Source organism: Sus scrofa, chromosome 10 (genome assembly GCF_000003025.6).
Source record: "Sus scrofa isolate TJ Tabasco breed Duroc chromosome 10, Sscrofa11.1, whole genome shotgun sequence".
Taxonomy (NCBI): Eukaryota; Metazoa; Chordata; class Mammalia; order Artiodactyla; family Suidae; genus Sus; species Sus scrofa.
This window is the reverse complement of record NC_010452.4, coordinates 64,946,483-64,967,859: the sequence shown is the minus strand read 5'-3', so window position 1 is coordinate 64,967,859 and position 21,377 is coordinate 64,946,483. Positions and strand designations below refer to the sequence as shown.

Here is a 21,377-nt window from a genome sequence, read left to right as displayed (position 1 = left end):
AGAACATCTCTGCAAATGAATCAACTGACACGGGATTCATCTCCAAAATTTATAAACACCTCCTATTGCTCAATACCAAAAAAAAAAAAAAACCAAAAAACCAAACAACCCCATCAAAAAATGGGCAGAAGATCTAAACAGACAATTCTCCAAAGAAGACATACAGATGGCCAAGAAACACATGAAAAGATGTCCAACATCACTCATTATTAGAGAAACGCAAATCAAACCCACGATGAGGTACCTGACACCAGCCAGAACGGCCATCATCCAAAAGTCTACAAACAGTAAGTGCTGGAGAGGGTGTGGAGAAAAAGGAACCCTATGATGCTGTTGGTGGGACTGTAAATGTGTGCAACCACTGTGGAAAACAGTGTGGAGATTCCTCAGAAAACTAAACATAGAACTCCCATTTGATCCAGCAATCCCACTCCTGGGCATCTATCCAGAGAAAACCATGACTCGCAAAGACACGTGTATTCCAGCGTTCATTGCAGCACTCTTTGCAATAGCCAAGACATGGAAACCACCTAAATGTCCATCGACAGAGGAGTGGATCCAGAAGATGTGGTACATATACACAGTGGGATATTACTCGGCCATTAAAAGGAACGAAATACCGGCATTTTTAGCGACATGGATGGACCTAGAAATTACCATGCTAAGTGAAGTCAGTCAGACAATGAGACACCAACATCAAATGCTTTCACTGACATGTGGAATCTGAAGAAAGGACACAATGAACTTCTTAGCAGAGCAGATACTGACTCACAGACTTTGAAAAACTTATGGTTTCCAAAGGAGACAAGTTGGGGGATGGAAATCCTATAAAACTGGATTGTGATGATCATTGTACAACTATAAATGTAATAAATTCATTGAGTAATAAAAAAAACCAACATTGCCGCTGGCGTTTAGTCCATGCAATCAGACGAAAGGATGTAGAGGATGAGCACTGGAGAGAGAAGAAATAAAGCTCCCCTGTTTGCAGATTATGTGATAGTGTATGCAGCAAACCCAAGAGAATCAATGGTGGATGTGATAAAATAATGAAATAGTTTTAAAAGATAGCAATCAATAGTGAGACTAGGAGCTCCCTGGTGGCCTAGCGGTTAAGGATTCAGCATTGTCACTGCCGTGGCGTGGGTTCAATCCCTAGCCTGAGAACTTCAACATCCCTGGGCACAGGTGAAAAAAAACCAGTAGTGATATAGTAAGGAGGTGAGGTGTGGGTGGGGGAGGGGAGGAAGCCTTTTTTCCAGGACAGTGCCAGCTAAGGAATTCAGAAAGCTGGGTCCTAAGGGAATTGTGTGCAGAAGGATGGATTGTGCAGGAATTGTGTTGAGTGATAAAAGCCAGTTTCAAAGGTTACTCTTGTGTGATTCCATTTATATGGCAGTCTTAAAGTGACAAAATTAGTGGAAGAGCCGCTCAGTCGCTGCCTGGGATGAGGAGGGCAGCAGCCGTGTGTCTGTGGCTACCACAGGGCAGCAGGAGGGATCCGGGATCAGAACCGCTGAGTATCTTGGCCGTGGTGGTGGCCATGGCCAGGTCTGTACCTGTGGGAAAGCTGCCCAGAACTAATGACACACATGCCCTGATGAGAGCATGTAAAATTGTGAGAGCTGAAGGAGACAGGTTGTAGCCACATCGATTTCCTGGTTGTGATCGCCGCTATAATTGGGGGGGAAACAACTAAGGCCATGTCGGATTTCTCTGTGTTATTATTTACAACCCCACATGAGTCTAAGACCATTTCAAAATACACACACAATCCTCTGTTCTTACTTCTCTCTGTGACCCTCGTATTCCCATGATGTGACATGTCAGCGTCCCTGGTAAATTCCACTCTCCTTTGCATCATGGCAAATTCCTGCCCAGGGTCATTACTTGGACTCTGTGGATCTCCTGCACCCACCCACCCCTTATCGCTGGCATCCCCCAACCCCAGCGCCTGCAGCCCTCCCAACTGCAGACCTGCCAGAGCAGTAGCACCTTAGCAGTCCCCTCTACCCCCCCAATATATCTTTAAAATACTGTCAAGTCAAGCATCCTGGGTTCCTAGAGCACCGATCGGATTCACTAGTGATGCAGTAAATGGCTGGAGGCGGGTTATTCTCCATCTCCAGGAACCACCCGTCCTCTTCCCTTGGCTCCAGGAAGTGGCTTTGTCCAACACGGACTGTTTCTGTGGGGAGAGACTGACGGTCTTTCTCTGCTTTACTCTGGGGATCGAGTCTGCCAATCAAATAGCAGATGGCAGATGTCTCAGAACCGTTAAGGATCTTGTGACCGTGGGAGCATCTTAGATCCTCCAGGTCGCTGTCAGGGCCATGTGTGGTCCTCTGGCCTCCTGACCTGATGCCTCTGATGGGAGGTCTTTCCTGCCATGAGCCAGGTGAGGGGGAGGGCTGCTCGTGACTGCACCACATTCGAAGGCTGAATAGAGGTCGCCCTGATCAAAGGGATGTTGTGTTCAGAGGACCGGGAGCGGGATGGACCCGGAGCGGGATGGACCGGAAGCGGGATGGACCGGGAGCGGGATGGACCGGAAGTGGGGCGTTTGGCTGGAGCATTACAAGGATGTGAATGACAGCAGTGCTGCAGTGAAAATGCCGTGAGTGAAAGGATCTCGGTGTCTGCGAAACGTCCCACAAGTCCTGATTGTTGCTCTCATCTCTCGAGCAGTGTTGTCTTTAGAACCAAATGATAAAATACATAAGGTTCCTTTGTACACTGGATAAGAACACTTAAAATGGAAATTCCTTAAAGCTTGATTGTGTCAGAACAAGGAAATGGAGTTACCCTTGGATTCATCTTCCAAGAGCTATTTATGAGAGTTCTTTTTTTTTCTTTTTGGCCGCCCCCAGGCATGTGAAGTTCCCGGGCCAGGCATCAGATCCAAGCCCCGGTTCCCACCTGTGCCGCAGCTGCGGCAACACCGGATCCTTAACCTGCTGTGCCAGGCCACGAACCTGCATCCCAGCGCTCCAGAGATGCCACCAGTCCCATTGGGCCACAGCGCGAACTCCTATTTATGAGAATTCTGCATCCTTTTCCCTCCTCTCACCTATATCCACATGCACTTGAAATGGACTTCACATCTCTTAAAATACAGTCACCTGCCTGACACTGACAGCTGGCTCACCACTGCTTAGTTTGGAAACTTCTGGTCATTTCTGGTCGTTGTTGGCTGTCCAGGTCAACGACTCTTTATTTAAACCATTTCCTCAAGCTGGGCGGTCGTGGGCGCCGAATGCATGCCGGGTGTATTGGTAACCACGTGGATGCTATCGGCTTGAATTCATTCATTCAAACACACGTCTACCTTCGATCAGCATGGATGCCGCGGGGAACGTGGCCAAGTGGTGTTTGGTGTTACAGGGCTGCAGGGTTAAAGGAAAGTAATGCCATCAAAGAAAAGGCACCTGATTAACCTGATGGAGGGAGGCATGGGGGGGTGCCCGCTAGGCCCTGGAGGAGAAGCTCCCACTGCAGCCGGGCACTCTGGGCAGTAACTAGCCCCCATCCTCTGCGCCTTCTCTGTATTGTCTGATCCACAGTCTCTGAGACCCGGCTGGGCCTCGCCGGCCAAAGAGTCAGAGTTTCCACGACCTAAGAACGGGTGACTCACAGGGTAAGACCCTTCTGGAAACACCTTGTGCCTTAATTGTTACCAAGAAAAAAAGGGGGTGGGGGGTGGGTAGGAGGCCAGCAATTTTCTTTTCACCTTGGAAGGGAAAAAGGAGGCTGGGGACCAAAATCATGCCTCCCAGCAGCTGCCCCTCCGTCAAAACTGTCACGTTTCAGAGTCTCAAGCACTTCTGTGGGGTGGCTGTGTTTTGCCCTGGGGAGGCTTAGTTGATAACAAATCTCCGTACGTGAAAGAGTTAACCACACGATTACCGCAGAATGTCAACCCGATGCAAATGCAAGGTTGTCAGATAAGAAAAACAAGGAGGGCAGAAAATACACTCGTGTTCTTTCTCTGAAATCTAAAAGCAGTTTTCCTTCAAATCTCTGAAACCCATTTCTTGGGATGGAATATTATTTTTAGCAGAAAGAACGCTACGGCGTGCATCTCACCCACCGTCTCCCCCAAGGAGAGTCTTCTGAGAAATCAGACCATGAACCGAGGAGAGCTTTCAAATGGACAGTCACGGAATTTCCACTGAGGTTTTAAAAAATGCCAGGTAGGAAAGCGGGATGCTGAGGGACACTTAAGACCCGAAGGGAAACGCGGGAAAGAAAGACAAAGGAAAAAGTCACGCAAAATGATGGAAACTTTGGGAGCGAAGAGTTTCCCCTCAGAGCGGTTGCCCTGGCACATCGATATGGGCCCCAGGTGGGTCAGGCCCCCTCCCACACGTGTTCAGAGCCTGGGAAGACCTGAGTCGGGTCGCCAGCAGCCAGCCTCACCTGGCACCGCCACCTGACTCTCTTCCTCCTGCCTGCTCTCCAGCGCCACCTTCAGTTTTAAACAAATCACACGTGTGCTGATTGGATTAAATGTTTGAGCCCGCCCCCCTCCCAGTTCAGACTTTACTGCCCAGTATGATGCTGGTAGGAGGTGGGGCCTTGGGAGGAGATGAGGCCGTGAGGATGGAGCCCCTATAAGGGTTGGGGCTGGGTTCGAGCCCCTATGAGACTCAGGAGAGAGCCACTTCCGCCCTGCTCTCAGCCACGTGGGGAGATTGAGATCTCGTCCCCCAGACCCCACCAGGCTGCCCCCTGCCTCCCGGCCTCCAGGGCTGTGAGGGGTAAGAGTGTGTGGTTATCAGCCCCCCATCCTGGGTGATCGCTCCGACCCACACCGCGCATTTGTGACAGGGCCGGAACCCTGCCGTGGAGAACGTGGGTGCAGACACGGGAATGGAGGCCCCAGACTGCCTGGCAGGAAGTGCTGATTCAGCTCTGGGGTCCTTGCTGCTTCAGAGGCAGCCCCCATCTGCTTGTCTATTGTGACTCGCTTAACTGGAGTTCAGGGTGGACAGGTTCAGTGTAGACAAACGGCACCCTGAACGAAGCCCCCAGATCTGCGTGGTGGCAGGCTCTATCTACCCCAGGGACAGAAGGAAGATAAGGACGTTTCAGCGTGAGCGGGTGATGGGATGGGTGACACAGGCGAGGAGGAGGGCTGGGAGGATGCTTGAATTGGGCTTTAGGCACCATTCCTGCCTGATGTAAATTCTGAGGTAGCACTCGGAGCCGTGGTCTCCGATCAGTGCAGTAGGTGGGTGCTATTCCTTTTAAGAGACACTCAGACTCAGCTCGTATGACCACAGGCGACGGTCCTGCAAGGGACACTCAGGTTTGGTTTCTTGCAGAAGTTAAATGCTCTGGCTGCATCTTCCGGAGCTTAAGCTCTCTTACCAGGATTCACTGGGAATTGCTTTGTGCTAAAAAGGACAAATGGGACAGGCCAAGGATGTGACAATTACAGCATGAACTAGATAGGCTTCCTTCCTTGGCACAAACCCGTATCTTCGGTCCTACTCGTGAACCCACCAAGGCAGGTAGGGGAGCTCGCCTCCCATGGCGGGGGGGGGGGGGGGGCAAATGGCTCAGGCAGCACGGGTTCAAGAGGTGACTTTTCACTCACTATAGGGTGTTTATTAAGCCACAGAATGTCAGGACTGAAAGGGGCTCTGAGGCCCTCTCTATCAATCTCCTCGCATGCATAGTGTGCCCGCTTTGTCCAAGGAGACGAGTCATTGCCTGGCAGGCACTGTGCAGGTACCCATGGACCCATCCTGTCCTCAAGCCACCTCTGAAGTAGGCTGTTGGGACTATTCATGACAGGTCATTAATGGTTATTCTATAGTATATTATTATAATTTAAAAAGTAAACATGATAAATGAAGATATATAAAAGTGATAGTATGAGTAATATAATTATCAATGAGTCCCTTAAATATCATTAATTACAAGATAGTAGTTCTTATTGGCCCCGTGTTATCAATGATGGTCCCACTGGCGGTGAGACCCCGCCGGGGTCAGCCTCCCAGTCACACAGCCAGTCCATGTGAAGCGACCCTTTGGACTGGCAACCTCACAGGTGTGGGTGTTCATGGCCTCTGCACCCCTGCCTTTCCTCCTGTTGACTTAAAAAACACGCACCAGTTGGAGTTCCGCCGTGGCTCAGCGGTAACGAACCCCACTAGTATCCATAAGGATGTGGGTTCAATCCCTGGCCCCACTCAGTGGGTTGAGGATCTAGCATTGCCGTGAGCTGTGGGTAGGTTGCAGATACAGCTCAGATCCCACATGGCTGTGGCTGTGGTGTAGGCTGGCAGCTGTAGCTCCGATTCGACCCCTAGCCTGGGAACCTCCATATACTGCAGGTGTGGCCCTAAAAAAGAAAAGAAAAAGAAAGCACAACCTAAAAGTTGAGAGTTAAGTTTTATTTGGGACTGTAGCCTGGGAAGCAGCATTTCAGAGAGCTCTGAAAAAATGCTCTCAAGAGGCAGGCGGAAGGTCAGTACGTATGTGCTTTTGGTGAGGGGGGGGGTCCATGCAGCTGTGCACACATTTTATAGACGTTTGCTGCTGGTCTCCTGAAGGTTGCTGCTAGTCACGAGGAGCGGGTGTTGCCTTGAAGGATCTTAGTGCTTTTTTGGATACGAGGAGATGCAAGAATTGGGTTCATAAAATCTTCTCCTGAAAATACCTAACTATCTGAAAACCTGTTCTGCCAGTTTTCCGAGAGCCCAGAGTGCCCTTGCCCCTGGTCTCCACCCTGAACTCCTTTCAGGGGGTTTTGAGCATCCAGCAGCTGCAGGGGCTCGTGATTCAGTCCCTGTAGAGGCAGATGGCCAGTGTCCACCTCCATTCATACACCCTGTGTCTCCACTGGGTCCTGTGCCTGTGGCCACCATAGTCTCTGACCTCCACGGCCCTGTCCCACCTGCATCCTGCACAGTGGAAAGGCCATCGTGGGAATCTGGGGGGAGGTTGGTGAGCCAGAGCTCGGAGAATGGATGCTGATGTGCGGAGGAGGTGCAGAGAGACTAGGGCTGACTTGGGTATGCAGGGCCAGGGAAGGGAAGAAAGGAGGGTTCTGCCCAGCTTTCCTGGCAGTTGGGTGAATGCTGGCATCTTTCACTAAAGCAGGAAATAGAGGAGAAAGAGCAGGCCTGGGGCCAGTTCTGGAAAAGGGCTCGGGGCCTTGGCTGTGCAGACGGCGGGGGTGCAGAGAGCCACTTTATTGCGCACCTACTATATCCTGGGTTCCGTAGGCAGGCTGCCTGGTCCCATTTTATACCCACAGCAACTGAGGCCCGTGGAGGTTTAAGACCCTGGCCACCACCAGTGCTCACCTGGCTTTCTTGGCACCCTCGGGGTCTGCAGCCCTTCCCCCATCCTGCCTGCTCTCAATCATATGCGACGCCAGTGCCAACGCTGGGTCTAAAGCCCAGACTGTGTCCTTCCCCTGCCTAAGACCACTCCATGTATCCACTCCTCCCAGGATAAAGTCTGGGCCCCTGTACTTGGCAAAGCTCTGCGACCCAGCTCCCACCCAGCCTCCAAAACCTCTGCTCCCGGCGGCCGCCACTCTGTCTTTTGTCCTTACCCTGGCTCGTGATTTAGCTTCCACCTTGACCGCTGCGTGCCCCACACGCCTCCCTGGTTGCCATTTCCCTGAGAAGCCTCCTGGACCCTGCCCTTGGGTTGGGCATTCCTCTTTGCTCCCGGGCCACCTGCCATTTCTTTGCACGGTGCTCACCACACCACGCCCATCTGATGCCACCACCCTACTGGTGCCCGCAGAGAACGGCACCCAAGAACAGTTTTAAAGGAAAGTAGTCACACCGGGTCAAGCCAGGATCTAAATTCGAGCTTGTAGAGTCCCAAGTTCACGAGCCCTTTCTGCTCTCCCAGATGCTCTCCAGCTGGGAAGAATTCCAGGCAGACAGACGAGACACGGGAGGTTATAGGAGGGAGGATGCTCCCAGGCCCTAAGCTTTGAAATCGCAGGTGAGCAGGTGCATTTGCAGGACAGGAGGAGACTGGCGGGCTGGGGTGCCTGGAGCCGGGGCCCCCCCGAGCAGGGGACGTGCGGATGGTCCAGGTTAGAAGAATACAGGGTGCCAGGCTGAGGAAGTGTACCCCGCAGGCAGCAGGGGATGATTTGAGCTCTTTGATCAGGGAAGAGTCATCATGAAAGCTGCGTTCAGGGGAATTCATTTGAGGGTGGATCGAAGAGGGACTTAAAGTGAGAGACAGAAGGCTTGTCTGACAAGCCCATGGGAATTGATGAGACCTGTCGACTGCTTACTTCCTTTGTATGAGGTTGGAGCAGGTAGCCTGGCTCCATCACGACTTCAGTTTCCCCATCTGTAAAATGGGGGTGATCATAGTGGACCCGACTCAGGGTCATTGTGAGACGACAGGTGCAGGGCGCTGGGCTTGGTGTCTGGCTGGTCCGGGAGGAGGAGGAGGAGGTGAGGGAGGCTGAGGTGGCCTGGCCGCTCTGCTCCCAGCCCCTCCGCATAAGCCCACTGCAAACTCAGGCCGGAGGAGTGAGATTAGAGAAGCCGTGGGAGAGGGAAAGTGAAACTTGATGGCCTGGTGAGTGAAAGGCGTTGAAAGCCAAAAGTGAAATAAACGCCCGTTCGCATCGGAGCCCAGCTGCTCACGCTTTGCGGTCCCGGGCTCTCCTGGTGTCAGCAGGATGTCTGAGGAAACTGCCCTTGTATTTCAAAAAGGTTTTGGGGTTTGTCATTTCTTTCTTTCTTTTTCTTTTTCTTTTTTTTCTTTTAAGTTGCTTGTTTTGCTTTCCACTTAAAATAAGGAGTTCTTTCTTCACAAAGGTCCTTTTATTCTAAATCAGGCTCCGAACAGAGGTGTCACTACCACAGGGGCCGGAAACAGATACCACACTCAGCTGGGTCTGCAGACTCTGCTGGGTCTCATCCGCCGGGGAAGCCGTGCCAGCCCTGGCCGCAGCCAGGAAAGGTGTCAGAAGCGCGGCCTCCCCCGAAACTCCCGGGAAACTCACAGAGCCCCGCGCAGGAAGAGGCTGACGTCAACCTGGGCTTCGGGGATTTCAGGCAAAACTCTTAGAAATGATTCCTCCGCCCTTTACTTGGTATCATGATCTTTCACAAGGAGATGGACCAGTTTGCTCCAGGGACTTTGTTTCATGAAATTATACGTGTACATAGCATGCTATGCATAGTTTTGTATACAGGCATGTGCACACATATATACACATCTATATACTATGTATGTGATGTGTGTGTATGTGAATATTTTAAAGAAGCACCGTTGGCTTGCTTTTAAGTGCTCTGCCCACTCATTCTATTTTTTTAAATTTTCGTTTTAATTGGAATTTCCCAGGCTAGGGGTCAAATTGGAGCTGCAGCTGCCAGCTCACGCCACAGCCACAGCCACGCCAGATCTGAGCCACATCTGCGACTTCTGCTGCAGCCTGTGGCAGTGCTGGATCCTTAACCCCCTGTTCCAGGCCAAGGATTGAACCCACATCCTCATGGACACTACGTCGTGTTCTTAACCTGCTGAGCCACAAAGAGAACCCTCACTCACTCTTTCTTTGTATTTGCATGTAGATCGTAGCTTATGTTGGCACTATCTGTGCTGTCCATTTTTCTCCTGCTGGAGGGGGGTTCTTGGAGGCCAAGGGCTGGGTTGCATTCACCTCCTGATCCTGTGTCTGACACATACTAGTTGCTCAACAAATATTTGCCGAATGAATGAACAAAGGAATGAAGCCGTAACTGAAAGTGATGCCACAGGCAAGACTGTCCCCAGCCACCCTCCTGCAACCCTCCTGCACCTGTCACCGCCATCCTCTCTGTCAACACCACCTTGGTAGCAGTGTTTTCACTCCAAGAAATGTCACAGCAGAGAAAAACCCCACCATCACATTTGGAGGTGCACCTGTTCTCGCCTTGTTTTTTTATTGCTGAGGATACAAGAAGCAGCGAGGCTTCTGAAGGAGGTACCTATTTTGGGCCCAAACAGAAAAGAGTGGGTGATGCTGTGGGCAGAGATTCCTGAACATGGTCAGGGGGTGACTCATGCCCGGAGGTGCTCAGAATTTCCTCTGCCTTGTGGGCGGCTGGGGCAGACTCGGCTTGGCTCAAGGGCTTTCTTTGAAGCACAGTCAAATGCAGGAAAGACACCCTGAGCTGCTGTTTGGGGCATAGAAGGAGGGGGAGAGCAGGATTCAGAGAATTTGACTTCAAGGGCTTGCGGGGGTCAGCCACTCAGCAGCCTGAGGGCAGCTCTTGGAGGACCTGGTGTGTTAATTTAGGCACAACCACGGGAGCAGTGGGACATCCTCAGAGCGGACTTTCTTCAACTTTTAAAAATGTGAAAATCCACCTCTTAACAACAGTGTAGGAGAATAGTCAAGCATGCAGGCTCCCTCAAAGAAGCTGTGGTCGGTATACACAATGGAATATTACTCAGCCATTAAAAGGAACGAAATCCCGGCATCTACAGCCACACGGATGGACCTAGAAATGATCATGCCCAGTGAGGCCAGCCAGACGGTCAGACGCCGACGTCAGATGCTCTCACTGACATGTGGAATCTGAAAAAGCACACAATGAACTTTGCAGAAGAGATACTGACTCACAGACTTTGAAAAACTGAAAGTTTCCAAAAGAGACAGGTGGGGGGGGTGAGGGTTTGGGGTGGAAATGCTATAAAATCGGGCTGTGATGATCGGCGTACAACTATAAATGGAATAAAATTCATGGAGTAATTATAAGAAATAATTAAAAAAAAAAAAAGAATGCGCACTCCCTCCTTTGTGTGCCACTGGGCACCGGGCTGAGCTCTGCGAGCCTCTGTCGCAGGCACAAAGTGGGATCAGCCAAAGGCCCACCTGATTTTGATCTTGACCATCAACTGCAGTCACACTGTGTTCTCACAGGATGCCTGTGAGGTGGCAGGTAGGCTGTGAGGATTGGCTCCTGTCCTTATCGTTCGTGTTTAAAATGTTTCTTGGAACAAGGCTGAAGGCAGCTAAGCCTCGAAGGAACGAGTGGGTGCGGGCGTCGGTGCCGGGTGGGGCCGGCCCTGACCAGCCGTCTGTCCTCCTGTTCACGGCTCGGCCATGCCTTCCTCAGCCTCATCTCTCCTGAGGGCAAAGGAGCCAGTGGCCTCTTGTAGCACTTACTCTTTTGTGTTTTTTATGGCTGCATCCCCAGCACATGGAGGTTCCCAGGCTAGGGTTAAACCAGAGCTCCAGCCGCCAGTCTACACCACAGCCACAGCAACACCAGATCCGAGCGGCATCTGCAACCTACACCACAGCTCATGGCAACGCCGGATCCTTAACCCACTGAGTGAGGCCAGGGATCGAACCTGTGCCCTCATGGATGCTACTCAGGTTTGTAACCTCTGAGCCACAACAGGAACCCCCTTAGCACTTACTTTTTATTCTTTAGAAACCTGCTTCTCTTTCTTCTTTTGGGAAAAAAAGTATTTCATTGCTCCTAGGCTCCTGAGACCAGCCCACCCTTTCCCTGTGTCCAGAATGAGGGGCGGGGACGCGTGGAAAAGGGGAGAAAGCAGCCCAGGATGTGGGTCTGTCTCGCCTGACTCATGCTGTCCATTTACCTCTTGCCTTGTGACCTTTTGGTCACCTCACCTTGGAGCCTAAGAGTTTCCTCCTGGGGGCCTGGCACTGGCTGCAGAGCCGCAGGCGCAGGGGCTGATGGGAAGTTGCGTGAAGTTTAGGGTCACGGGGGCGGTCGGGATGGAAGCCCCGGGGCTCTGGGCTTGTGGTGTGTGGTGGTGGCTGGCGGGGGCTCAGGCAGAGGCGGAGGCAGAATTTGGATGTAGGGAAATAAGACCCCAGACTTCTTGACCATAGGACCCGGACGTGTCACGTGGTCCCAGGGATGCTGGTCCCGTTATCCCCGTGCACGTGAGGTCTAGCAGACACCAGGGATGCGCCGAGACGCGAGAGGATCCAAATGAGAGGGGACCTCGGAGGTGTGACCTCGGGGGCTTTGGGTCGGAGCAGAAGTACTCATTTTTATCAGACAATCCCGAGGCCAGCGGAGCCTCATTTTGCTCCGCGCACACACGGAAGGTATTGGAAATACGGGTGATTGGTTTCGTTGCCTTAGTTAACGCCTCCGCCTTCGGTTTGTTCCTCCACAAGGAGCCGGATCCACGTGCACAACGTTAGCAAAATCGTTAGCCATCCCCCCCCACACACACCGTCCCCTCCAGCCTTGTCCGGCTCTTCACAAGCACAAGTCCAGGGCCGCCTTCTCGAGAGGCCTTTCTGAACGCGCCAGGAAGCCTCTCACCCCCCTGCCCTGGTCACCGGTCACCGTGGCTCTAATCAGCTTGGCCGCAGATGGCTCTGCAGTGCTTCCTCTTGAATCTTTTCCAGCCCGCGCTTCCCATTTTAGTGGCAAATTCCGTGTGGGCGGTATAGACACAACACTAATTTTTTCTCTCCCATGACAGGCTCGCTGCGCAACATGGGGTCCAGGTCCCAGCCACAGGGGCTGCACAGAGGGGCCTGTGGGAACCAGAAGATCAGCCCCACCCTGGACATCCCGAACCAGAACCGGGCTGACAACAAGCTCCGGGCGATTTGTAAATACACGAAATTTGGGAGGTTCCACACAAGGGCACCTAGTGAGTAGAAATAAAATAGTGGAAACCAACCAACCATGGAATCACTATTCTGAGGATTTTAATCCTAACCGCATCTTCTTCTTTTTTTTTTTTTTTTTCTTCCTCTTTTTTTAGGGCCACACCTGCAGCATTTGGAAGTTCCCAGGCTAGGGGTCAAGTTGGAGCTGCACCTGCAGGCCTACGCCATGGCCACAGCAACGCCAGATCCCAGCTGCTTCTGCAACCTATGCTGCAGCTTGTAGCAACGCCGGATCCTTAACCCGCTGAGCGAGGCCAGGGATGGAACGTGTGTCCTCATGGATACTACGTCAGGTTCTTAACCTGCTGAGCTGCAACGGGAACTCCCTAACTGCATCTTGAATCATGTGAGGAGCTTAAAAATAATATTATGATGTCCAGCTCTCATCCTCAGGGAGTCCTAATTGGTGTTGACTTGGACGTCATTTCTTTGTTTCCCAGAGACACCCTTTACATGCCATGCATGCGGGAAACCACTAGTGTAAACACACTTCCCAGTCGGCTGTGTGTTTTCTCATGGATGGAGGCTGATCCCGGAGTGACCTCCAAACAAGTCAAACCGCCAAAACTTCCTGAGTAATCTTAGAGTGGAAAATACCTAAAATGCCTCCAGACAGTTCTACTATTTCCCCCTAAATGGGTGACTTATTTGAAAGCCTGGGGGGCTTTGGTGACGGGCTGTTGACTCATCGGCAGGTGCTGCTGCTCCCTTGGCAGATCTTCGGGGTAGGAGCTGCTCAGCAGATGTTCCGTCTCCAGCCTCAGGCCAGGAGCAGTTTGAGAGCCAAGACTGAGCCCTATTCCGCCTCGGTGATCCCAACGTGAATGGAGGGACAGATCGGCCAGTGACACTGAGAGTCAGTTTGACGACGTGACGGGAATTCTAGGCTGAAATTCAGGAGGCCTGGACTCCACTGAAAGATCTCCGCTTTTCTTGCTTGCGTGGTGGCCTGCACCACAGCGGCGATTCCAGGGCCTTTTCTTTTTATCTTTGGCCCCTTTGACGCTACCTGGGGCAGCGGCTGACTCCTGCTAAGCAGAATGTCCTAAAGAAATTTCTAGAAAGGATGGGCACGGAGCCCAGGGAGCTCATTAAGCGTCTCCAATCCCTCCTCCCCAATACCTGCCTGATGTGGAACAATGAGAGAGGAGGGTCTCAGGAGCTCAGAGACCCCCAGTAGCGTCAGAGGGACTGTTGAGGGGGCATGACCCATGGCGGGGTGACACGCGTTGTCAGCCCAGAGAGCAGTCCAAGGTTCTCGGTCCAAAGGGAGCTCAGACTGTCCCGTCAGCCTCCTGCTCACTTTGGGAAATCTCTACACCATTTTTGACAAATTTTCAGCCTGGCTCTGGCTAAACACTTCCAGAGAAAGGGAGCCAGGACTTTGCAGAGAGGAAAAGTGTGTTGGGGTTCTTTATTCCCCGTGTTTGGCTACCCGGTGCTCACTAAGCACGAAAAACTGAAGAAACTGCTGCAGTCGGAGTCTTTTGTTTGTTTGTTTTGGTTTTTAGGGCCGCACCCGAAGCATATGGAGGTTCCCAGCCTAGGGGTGGAATCGGAGCTGCAGCTGCCGGTCTACACCACAGTCTCAGCAAAGTGGGATCTCAGCTGCACCTGCGACCTTTACCCCAGCTCACAGCAACGCCCGATCCTTTACCCACTGAGTGAGGCCAGGGATCAAACCCCCATCCTCAGTGATACTAGTCAGGTTCATTACCGCTGAGCCACGACGAGAACTCCCTGCATTTGGATTCTTAACCCACAGCATCACAGCAGGAACCCTGGGCCCTTTCTCCCCCTCGAAGCTACCTGGGGCAGAGGCCAATCCCAGCTGAAAAGGAAAAGCGTGGACGAACTCTGCTCGGAACACCTGGCCACTGAGTGCTCACTAAGCACAAAGAAACCCACGGGTCCGTCTCCACCTTCCAGGCACGTCCCCTCACCCCAGCCTCTGTCACCTTCCCTCTTGATTCTCCTTCCTTTTCCGCTTCTCGCTGCTGCCCAAAGTCTGGGGCTGGGGCACAGGCGGGTGCCTGAAAGCCAAGAAGCTCTCCTGAAGCCAGGAAGCTACACGGGCGGGCGTGTGAGCTGAGTGCCCTCGCATTTGAAACGCATCAAAGTCACACATATTCCCTAACGTCACTTTCTGGGAGGGAACGTCAACAAGAAGAGTTTGGAGGGTGCCAGAGAAGAACCAGGGTCCCAGCTCGGCCACCTCCCAGCCAGCTGGGCGTCCTCCGTGTCCTCCCACGGGGTGACCGGACGGCCTCTGTCTGACCACTTCCAGGGATGAAGGGCTAGGAGCTTTCGGACACAATCGAATTCAGATCCTCTATCCCTTGCTCACAGAGGATGGCCTGGGACGAAGCGAAGAGAAACAGGTCCTCACTCACAAATGACCACCCCTGTGAGAGGCAAGGGCCAAACTTCCCAAAAAGCAAATAGCACGAGCCGCCCCAGGAGAGAGTGGGGTTTCTGCCTCGACGGTTCTGCCCGACAGCCACCTGTTCTGCCCGACAAGATCCCGCCCAGCGCGGCGCAGTCGCCCTCAGGAGCTGGAGATACCCCGTGAGAGGTCAGCCTCGGCGCGGCCCTCAAAGGCCTCTTACCCCAGACCCTGCTGTGTGTGTCTTTGGTTTGGAAACGTTTTCATCCCAAGGTACGCCGGCTGGAGAAGGCCTTTAAACAGAGCTGATTTTATTTCCTGTTCAGAATTTTTGGCAGACTAAAGCGAGAGGGCCTCAGGCGACAGGCCCCACTTCCGAAGGGAACTCTACTCAGTAAGGTTTCTCCTGATCATCGGGCCATAAGGAGGGCAGGAAATGGCCTTGAACGGCCACCGTGTTGAGGGCCAGCCTGACATTAGCGGACTCAGCTGTAACAGGAATGACTTCAACCGGAAATGACGTGGGAGTATCCCGCCTCCTCAAGGCTTTGGCCAAGGAAGCCTAGAACAAGAAGGCTTCTCACCAAGGTGAGTGGACTTAAGGGCTGGCGTCACAGAGCTCATCAGCCACTCTTTGGTAGAAGCCTTAGCTGAGCAGGAGTGAAGTCAACCCTTCCTGCTGCCTCAGTTTGCTAGGATCTAAAAAGGAGCAGATGGACAGGTGATAAACAGCGCTGTCTATTTCAGACACACTGTTTTTAAAGAAAAAGTAGCAACTGTTCTATGAGGTACCCCTTAAGTTTATCAAGACCCCGTGTGTGTGTGTGTGTGTGTGTGTGTAGAGAATTAGCATTCTGAAAGTGATATGCTTCTATTTTATACACTCATATACATATGAAATATTGAAATATATATGAAGTATACATTTAAAAATATATTTTACATATATATATACACACACACACCGTTTCTCCAAGGTGTATCTTAAAGATGAGCGAAGAAACAGTGGTGACTGCACTTTGAGATCTAGACAAATTGAATGATTAGATGCGAAGAGGTAAACAGTCTGCGTTTTAATGACAAACGTGAAGATGGAAATTCCAGTGGGGGCAGGCGACTTTACAAGAAGGGACAATTAGACGAAAATATCACCTGAATGGGTTTCTGCACTGTGTTGGTTTGTATTTTTCTTTTGAGTCTAGGGGATAAAGATTTGATCACAGAATTCCTAGAATGAAAGACTGATTATCAAGGCCTAGATAAACCCTCAGAATTTCCACAGTTCTGAGAAAGGCACCCTCAGTAACGTGCTTATTGGCAACATCAGGAGAATTCTCTTTTTAACCACATCCCAGGACCCAGCAATAGAGAGACTAAAAACAGGCGCTTTGACTAATATATCCCCTGCAACCCATCACAATTTTAAATGGTGGTTTTGGAAATTTTCAAAATGAAAATCTTCCTTATGAATCAGCTAGAAATTGCATCTGTTGACAGTCTGATTGATTTCGTTAGCGACCTCGCTCTTCGGAGGAATAAAATGATTTGTTTATTTTAAGACCGGGATCCTCTCGGAGGAACATGTGTAAGATGAGATTCTTTCCTCCCCTGGAGCAGTTCCTAAGCCACATGTTGACCGCAGAAATTCAGCCCATTTCACTGGCTTTGGCTCCCAAATCCTCACTTGCCTCTGGATGGCACCGTTTCTAGAGGCTCGCACCCTGTCTGTGCACCTCATCTCTCTCCACTTGATGCCACCTCTGCACAGCTTGCACCTTGTCTGCTATGAACAGAAAGAGCACAAGCCAGGGAGAACCAGGTGTGTATCTGACTCTGTCACTGCCTCCGTGGCCTCTGAGCTCAGGGTTCTTTCCATCTCGTGGGCTTGTGACCTCCACGTTGCAAGGGGGGGGCGATGAAGGTGAAAAGAAGCCTCGTCCGTCTGGCACAGAGGAGGCCTCTATGAATGGGCATTTTCACTTTCTCCTGGTCTTTTAGGGCTACCCCGGTGGCCCATGGAAGAGGAATTGGAGCTGCAGCTGCCGACCTACACCACAGCTCACCGCGACGCCAGATCCTTAACCACTGAGCGGGGCCAGGGATCAAACCCGCATCCTCATGGATACTAGTTGGGTTCTTTAACGCTGAGCCACAGTGGGAACTCCTGAAGTTTTTCAACTTGCTACGAAGGCCTTGGGCCATTCACTCAACCCCATCCTACGTTTCCAGTCTTAACTGCCATCATCTCCACATCCCCAAGTGAGGCTGGGAGCCAGGGCCGGATGCCTGCTGTTCCTGGGTGCTCTGCTCCCATCCCCGCCCCCCATCTGGAATCTCCCTGGGACACTCGCCGCTCCCTCAGGGCTCTGTGGCGTTCTGCTTCCTTCAAGCCTTCTCTGGTAGCCCCACCAGTGAATTTTACCACTGTCCACCCTACTGCTGTTAGGATGTCTGTACCTTTCTTCCCCTGATGAGGCTTCGCAGTATCTTAAGGTGTGGGGCTATGTCCTGCTCATTTTTGTATTTCTGACGGTGTTGAAAAGGGGAATAAGCGGTATTGGATAGATTTTTGGAGAACCGAGTGGATGAAAGTGCTCTGTGCGCCGCCAAGAGCGGTCACATCTTCAGATAAGTCACACACACACACACACACACACACACCCGCTGGCAGTAACACAGGCGCACTTGTACTGCATTTCCCGGCGATGGGGCCTGATTAACTGTCAAGCCTTTCCTGTTCAAAGCTTTGGGCTGACCTCCCACTTTGCAAAGACTCTGCGGAGGGAGGCAGAAGTCACGCCATATGCCTCCCTAAAACCAAGCCCACGTTCACTCTCAGGGGAAGGAGATCCTACAGCTAGGCCAGGTCACAGCCCAGTGACTTGGTCACTTCCCCTAAACAAGCCCCAAAACCTCCTTATATGCATCAGCCTGTTTCCTTTCTCAACACATCCTTCTGTGGCCACCGAATATTATTCTACATCTAGAAACGAAGGATATGCAATTATAGATATTGCTATCTTATCTGTCTTCCTGTATAACCAAGGGGAAGAAGTTATTATAAATTCACACTCAGGAAGGAGGTTTGAGGTAGAAGTTGACTTCTTATTTAAAAAAAAAATGGACAAAACCCTTTTGAAAGAATGAATGAAATTCAGCGCTTTTGCATATGTACAACAAACACCTACCTGCGTATATACACATAAGAATATTAAGTTCTGCAATTGAGATGCTCGTACTTTCTAAAACGTCTATAAAGCTACACGTGCAAGGAGCTTCCTAGGTATTATTTCCCAAGGCAGGAAAAACCAGCTATACATCCTTGAAGCTAAACTTCTCTGAGATCTTAAATTATCCCCATGTTTCATATATTTATAAGTTACTGACACCGCAGGCACATCAACCTGGTCTTAGATTCCCGGTTGATTTTCAGCACTATCTTACAGCTGGTGAGATCAGTGGAAATTTTGATCCAATGGAAAATAAAATGTCTTGAGGAATTTCGCACCTGCTCATTAAGCATCCTGTTAACATTCAAATGTCACGCCACTCTATTCTTCCCCGAGTCACCTGTGACAGGCTTTGAGTGACAGGAGAGCCCTGTTGTTCCAAGTTCTCTTTATAGGTCGCCGATGGTCGGGGAGTAAAATGGGACCCCCAAGGGTCATGGACAAAGGGGTAGAAGCCAGGATCCAACTCCCTTCCCTCTGCTGTCTACTCAGGTGCCCTCTCTGATTCTGTGCCCGGGAGAGTCGACATCCTTAGTCCCCCCACAAGACTCCAAGGGCCCCTGTGACCCCTTACCTGCCATGCAGCCGGGTATCATGGTGAATGTGAAGAATCCCCACATCAGCAAGCTCGGCTCCATCCTCCTGGTCCTTGGCATCAGCTGCCAGCTACGACGTGGGGCCAGGAGGAGGGGTGTTTCTCCGTCGGATGCCGGGCCCTGTCAGCCTCTGGTTAGCATCTCGCCGAGAGGATAGGGCTGAGGGCTCCCTCCGCTCAGGCTGTCATCCTCGCCCGTCCGTCCAGGCTCTGGGGCTGTCTGCACTGGCTCTGCGTCTAAGTAACAGCCTGGTCGGTTCAGCCAGGAAATAGTGCCTATAGCACTCTCTTCTCTAGTTTCAAATATAGGAAGTGGTTTTAACCAGGTTTTTTTCAAGTTCAGTTGCTGGGAGGTGTGGGCTGGGGTTGGTGAGGAGCACTGGGGTTCATTTATGAATCCTTTCTTCAGCTTCCCCCCAAAAAAGGAGAGGGAGATTCCCTCTGCCGTTGAAGGAGGGTGAGCAAGCACTTCTTGGCAGTGGGCTCATCTAGGGTTTCACAGACTGATGTCACCGTGAAACTGCTGAGGTCCTTCCCCAGACTTGCAGCTCCCAGAGGAGTCAGCAGGACATGGGGACAAGGCCATGCCAAAAGTGTGGAAGAGCAGTCTTGGCCAGAAATGGGAATTTCCTAAAGCTGTCTGCCTGGATCTCTTTAAAAAATGTGCAGCAAAATCTGGAGGGACCTGGAGATGACCACACTAAGCGAAGTCAGTCAGAGAAGGACACACACCATGTGATACCACTTCCGCGTGGAATCTAAAATATGACACAAATGAACTTATCGAGGAAACAGACACGGACTTGCAGACCTAGAGAACAGACTTGGGGTTGCTGAGGGGGAGAGGGGAGGGGAGGGATGGATCGGGAGTTTGGGATTAGCAGATGCAAACTAGTGCATATAGATGGATAAATGCCCAGGTCCTACTGTAGAGCACAGGGAGCTATGTTCAGTATCGTGATAAACCATGACGGAGAAGAACTATGAAAAAGAATATATACGTATATACTTTTCATTGTGTTTTCCATGTAATATATATATATCTTCTCTTTCACAGTCTTACATATGACTATCTATATAGTCTTTTCTTTCATAGCCTTTTCCATTATATACATATGTGTGTGTGTGTATGTATTCAAATCACTTTGCTATATAGCAGAAATTAACACAACATTGTAGATGAACTAAATTTCAATAACATTTTTTCAAAGTCTAGTGGGCGTCAGGATGGGGTCTCCAATATTCAGGTCATTGAAAAGGAAGCAGCAAACTGATCCATACTCAGAATTCACGAATAACATGCAAAGATTTACAGCCAGTACTAGCCATGATTATTTTACCATGATAGCCTAAGTTCCCGAATATGAATTGCCATTTTATAAGATATTCTGCCACCAGATTTGTCTTCCTCTTAAAGGATCATTACTAAAAGTAGATTTGGGTTTTAAATGTTGGACTTTTTTCTTTTCTTTCCTTTTCGCAAAATTGAGTCTCGTTTCCCTGTTTAACAGTCAGAGCTGTCTTCTGATTTTCACGAAACAGTTGACTATGCATCACCATCTGGAAATTCATGTTCATTAACAACCATCTAGTTAGAGTAAAATACAATTTTAAAATGTTAGAAAGCAAGCAAAAACATGGACAAAAGGAAGGCCATCCAGGCAAGCCAAAGCAATTCATGTTTCCGGTATGTTTTACCTGACACTCTCAGAAAGGCAACTTCCGCCTTTGAAAAGAAACTTGGGGAGTTCCCACTGTGGCACAGCGGAAATGAATCTGAGCAGGAACCATGAAGTTGCGGGTTTGATCCCTGGCCTTGATTAGTGGGTTAAGGATCCGGTGTTGCTGTGAGCTGTGGTGTAGGTCACAGATGCAGCTTGGATCCTGCATTGCTGTGGCTGTGGTGTTCTGGCAGCTGTAGCTCGGATTAGACCCCTAGCCTGGGAACGTCCATGTGCTGCGGGTGTGGCCCTAAAAAAAAAAGGAAAGAAAAAATGAAAGGAAAAACTTGGGATGTTACAAATCAACTAAAAGTGGTTTCCAGGCTAAGTACCAGAGTTTGCAGAGAAAAACGTGAACTGATCTCTTTCTGGGAGTGAAATAATTACCAAAATATGACAAGATCATCTTTTAAGCTTCCAGAAGAGGCTTAGGCTCACTGCTAGAGACAAAGAAACATCTTTAAGCATGAAGAGGAAAGCACTGTTATCTCCAGGGCTCTCCCAGTTATGAAGCTGGAGCTTCTTGCTGGCTGCAGTTACCATCTATAATTTTGAAACAAACTTACAGAAAGATTGGAAATATAGTGCAAATAACATTCCCCCCCAAAGCATTGAAGGGTAACTGCCAATGTGAGGTCACTGTCCCTGGTCCTAATACAGAATAGATGATGTTTGCTTTGATCTGGGGGGTGCCTCCCACGGGGCCCCGTTTTCCAGTCACTGTCTTCCTCTGTAATAGACATGGGTTTGGTGATAAGGTGTAAATATCACATTGCACATCAAGCTTTCAATT

At 50.6% G+C, this 21,377-nt stretch overlaps 1 protein-coding gene across 2 annotated transcripts in view; it reads right to left on the bottom strand.

Annotated features, from left to right (window-relative positions):
* IL2RA (interleukin 2 receptor subunit alpha) overlaps positions 1 to 19,711 on the bottom strand; it is a 53,172-nt gene extending 33,461 nt beyond the window's left edge. The window contains exon 1 of one of the 2 annotated variants that reach the window (XM_021064060.1): positions 18,843 to 19,711. In XM_021064060.1, coding sequence (XP_020919719.1) covers positions 18,843 to 18,924 — 82 coding nt within the window. In that variant the 5' untranslated portion in view covers positions 18,925 to 19,711. 2 annotated transcript variants of the gene reach the window in all.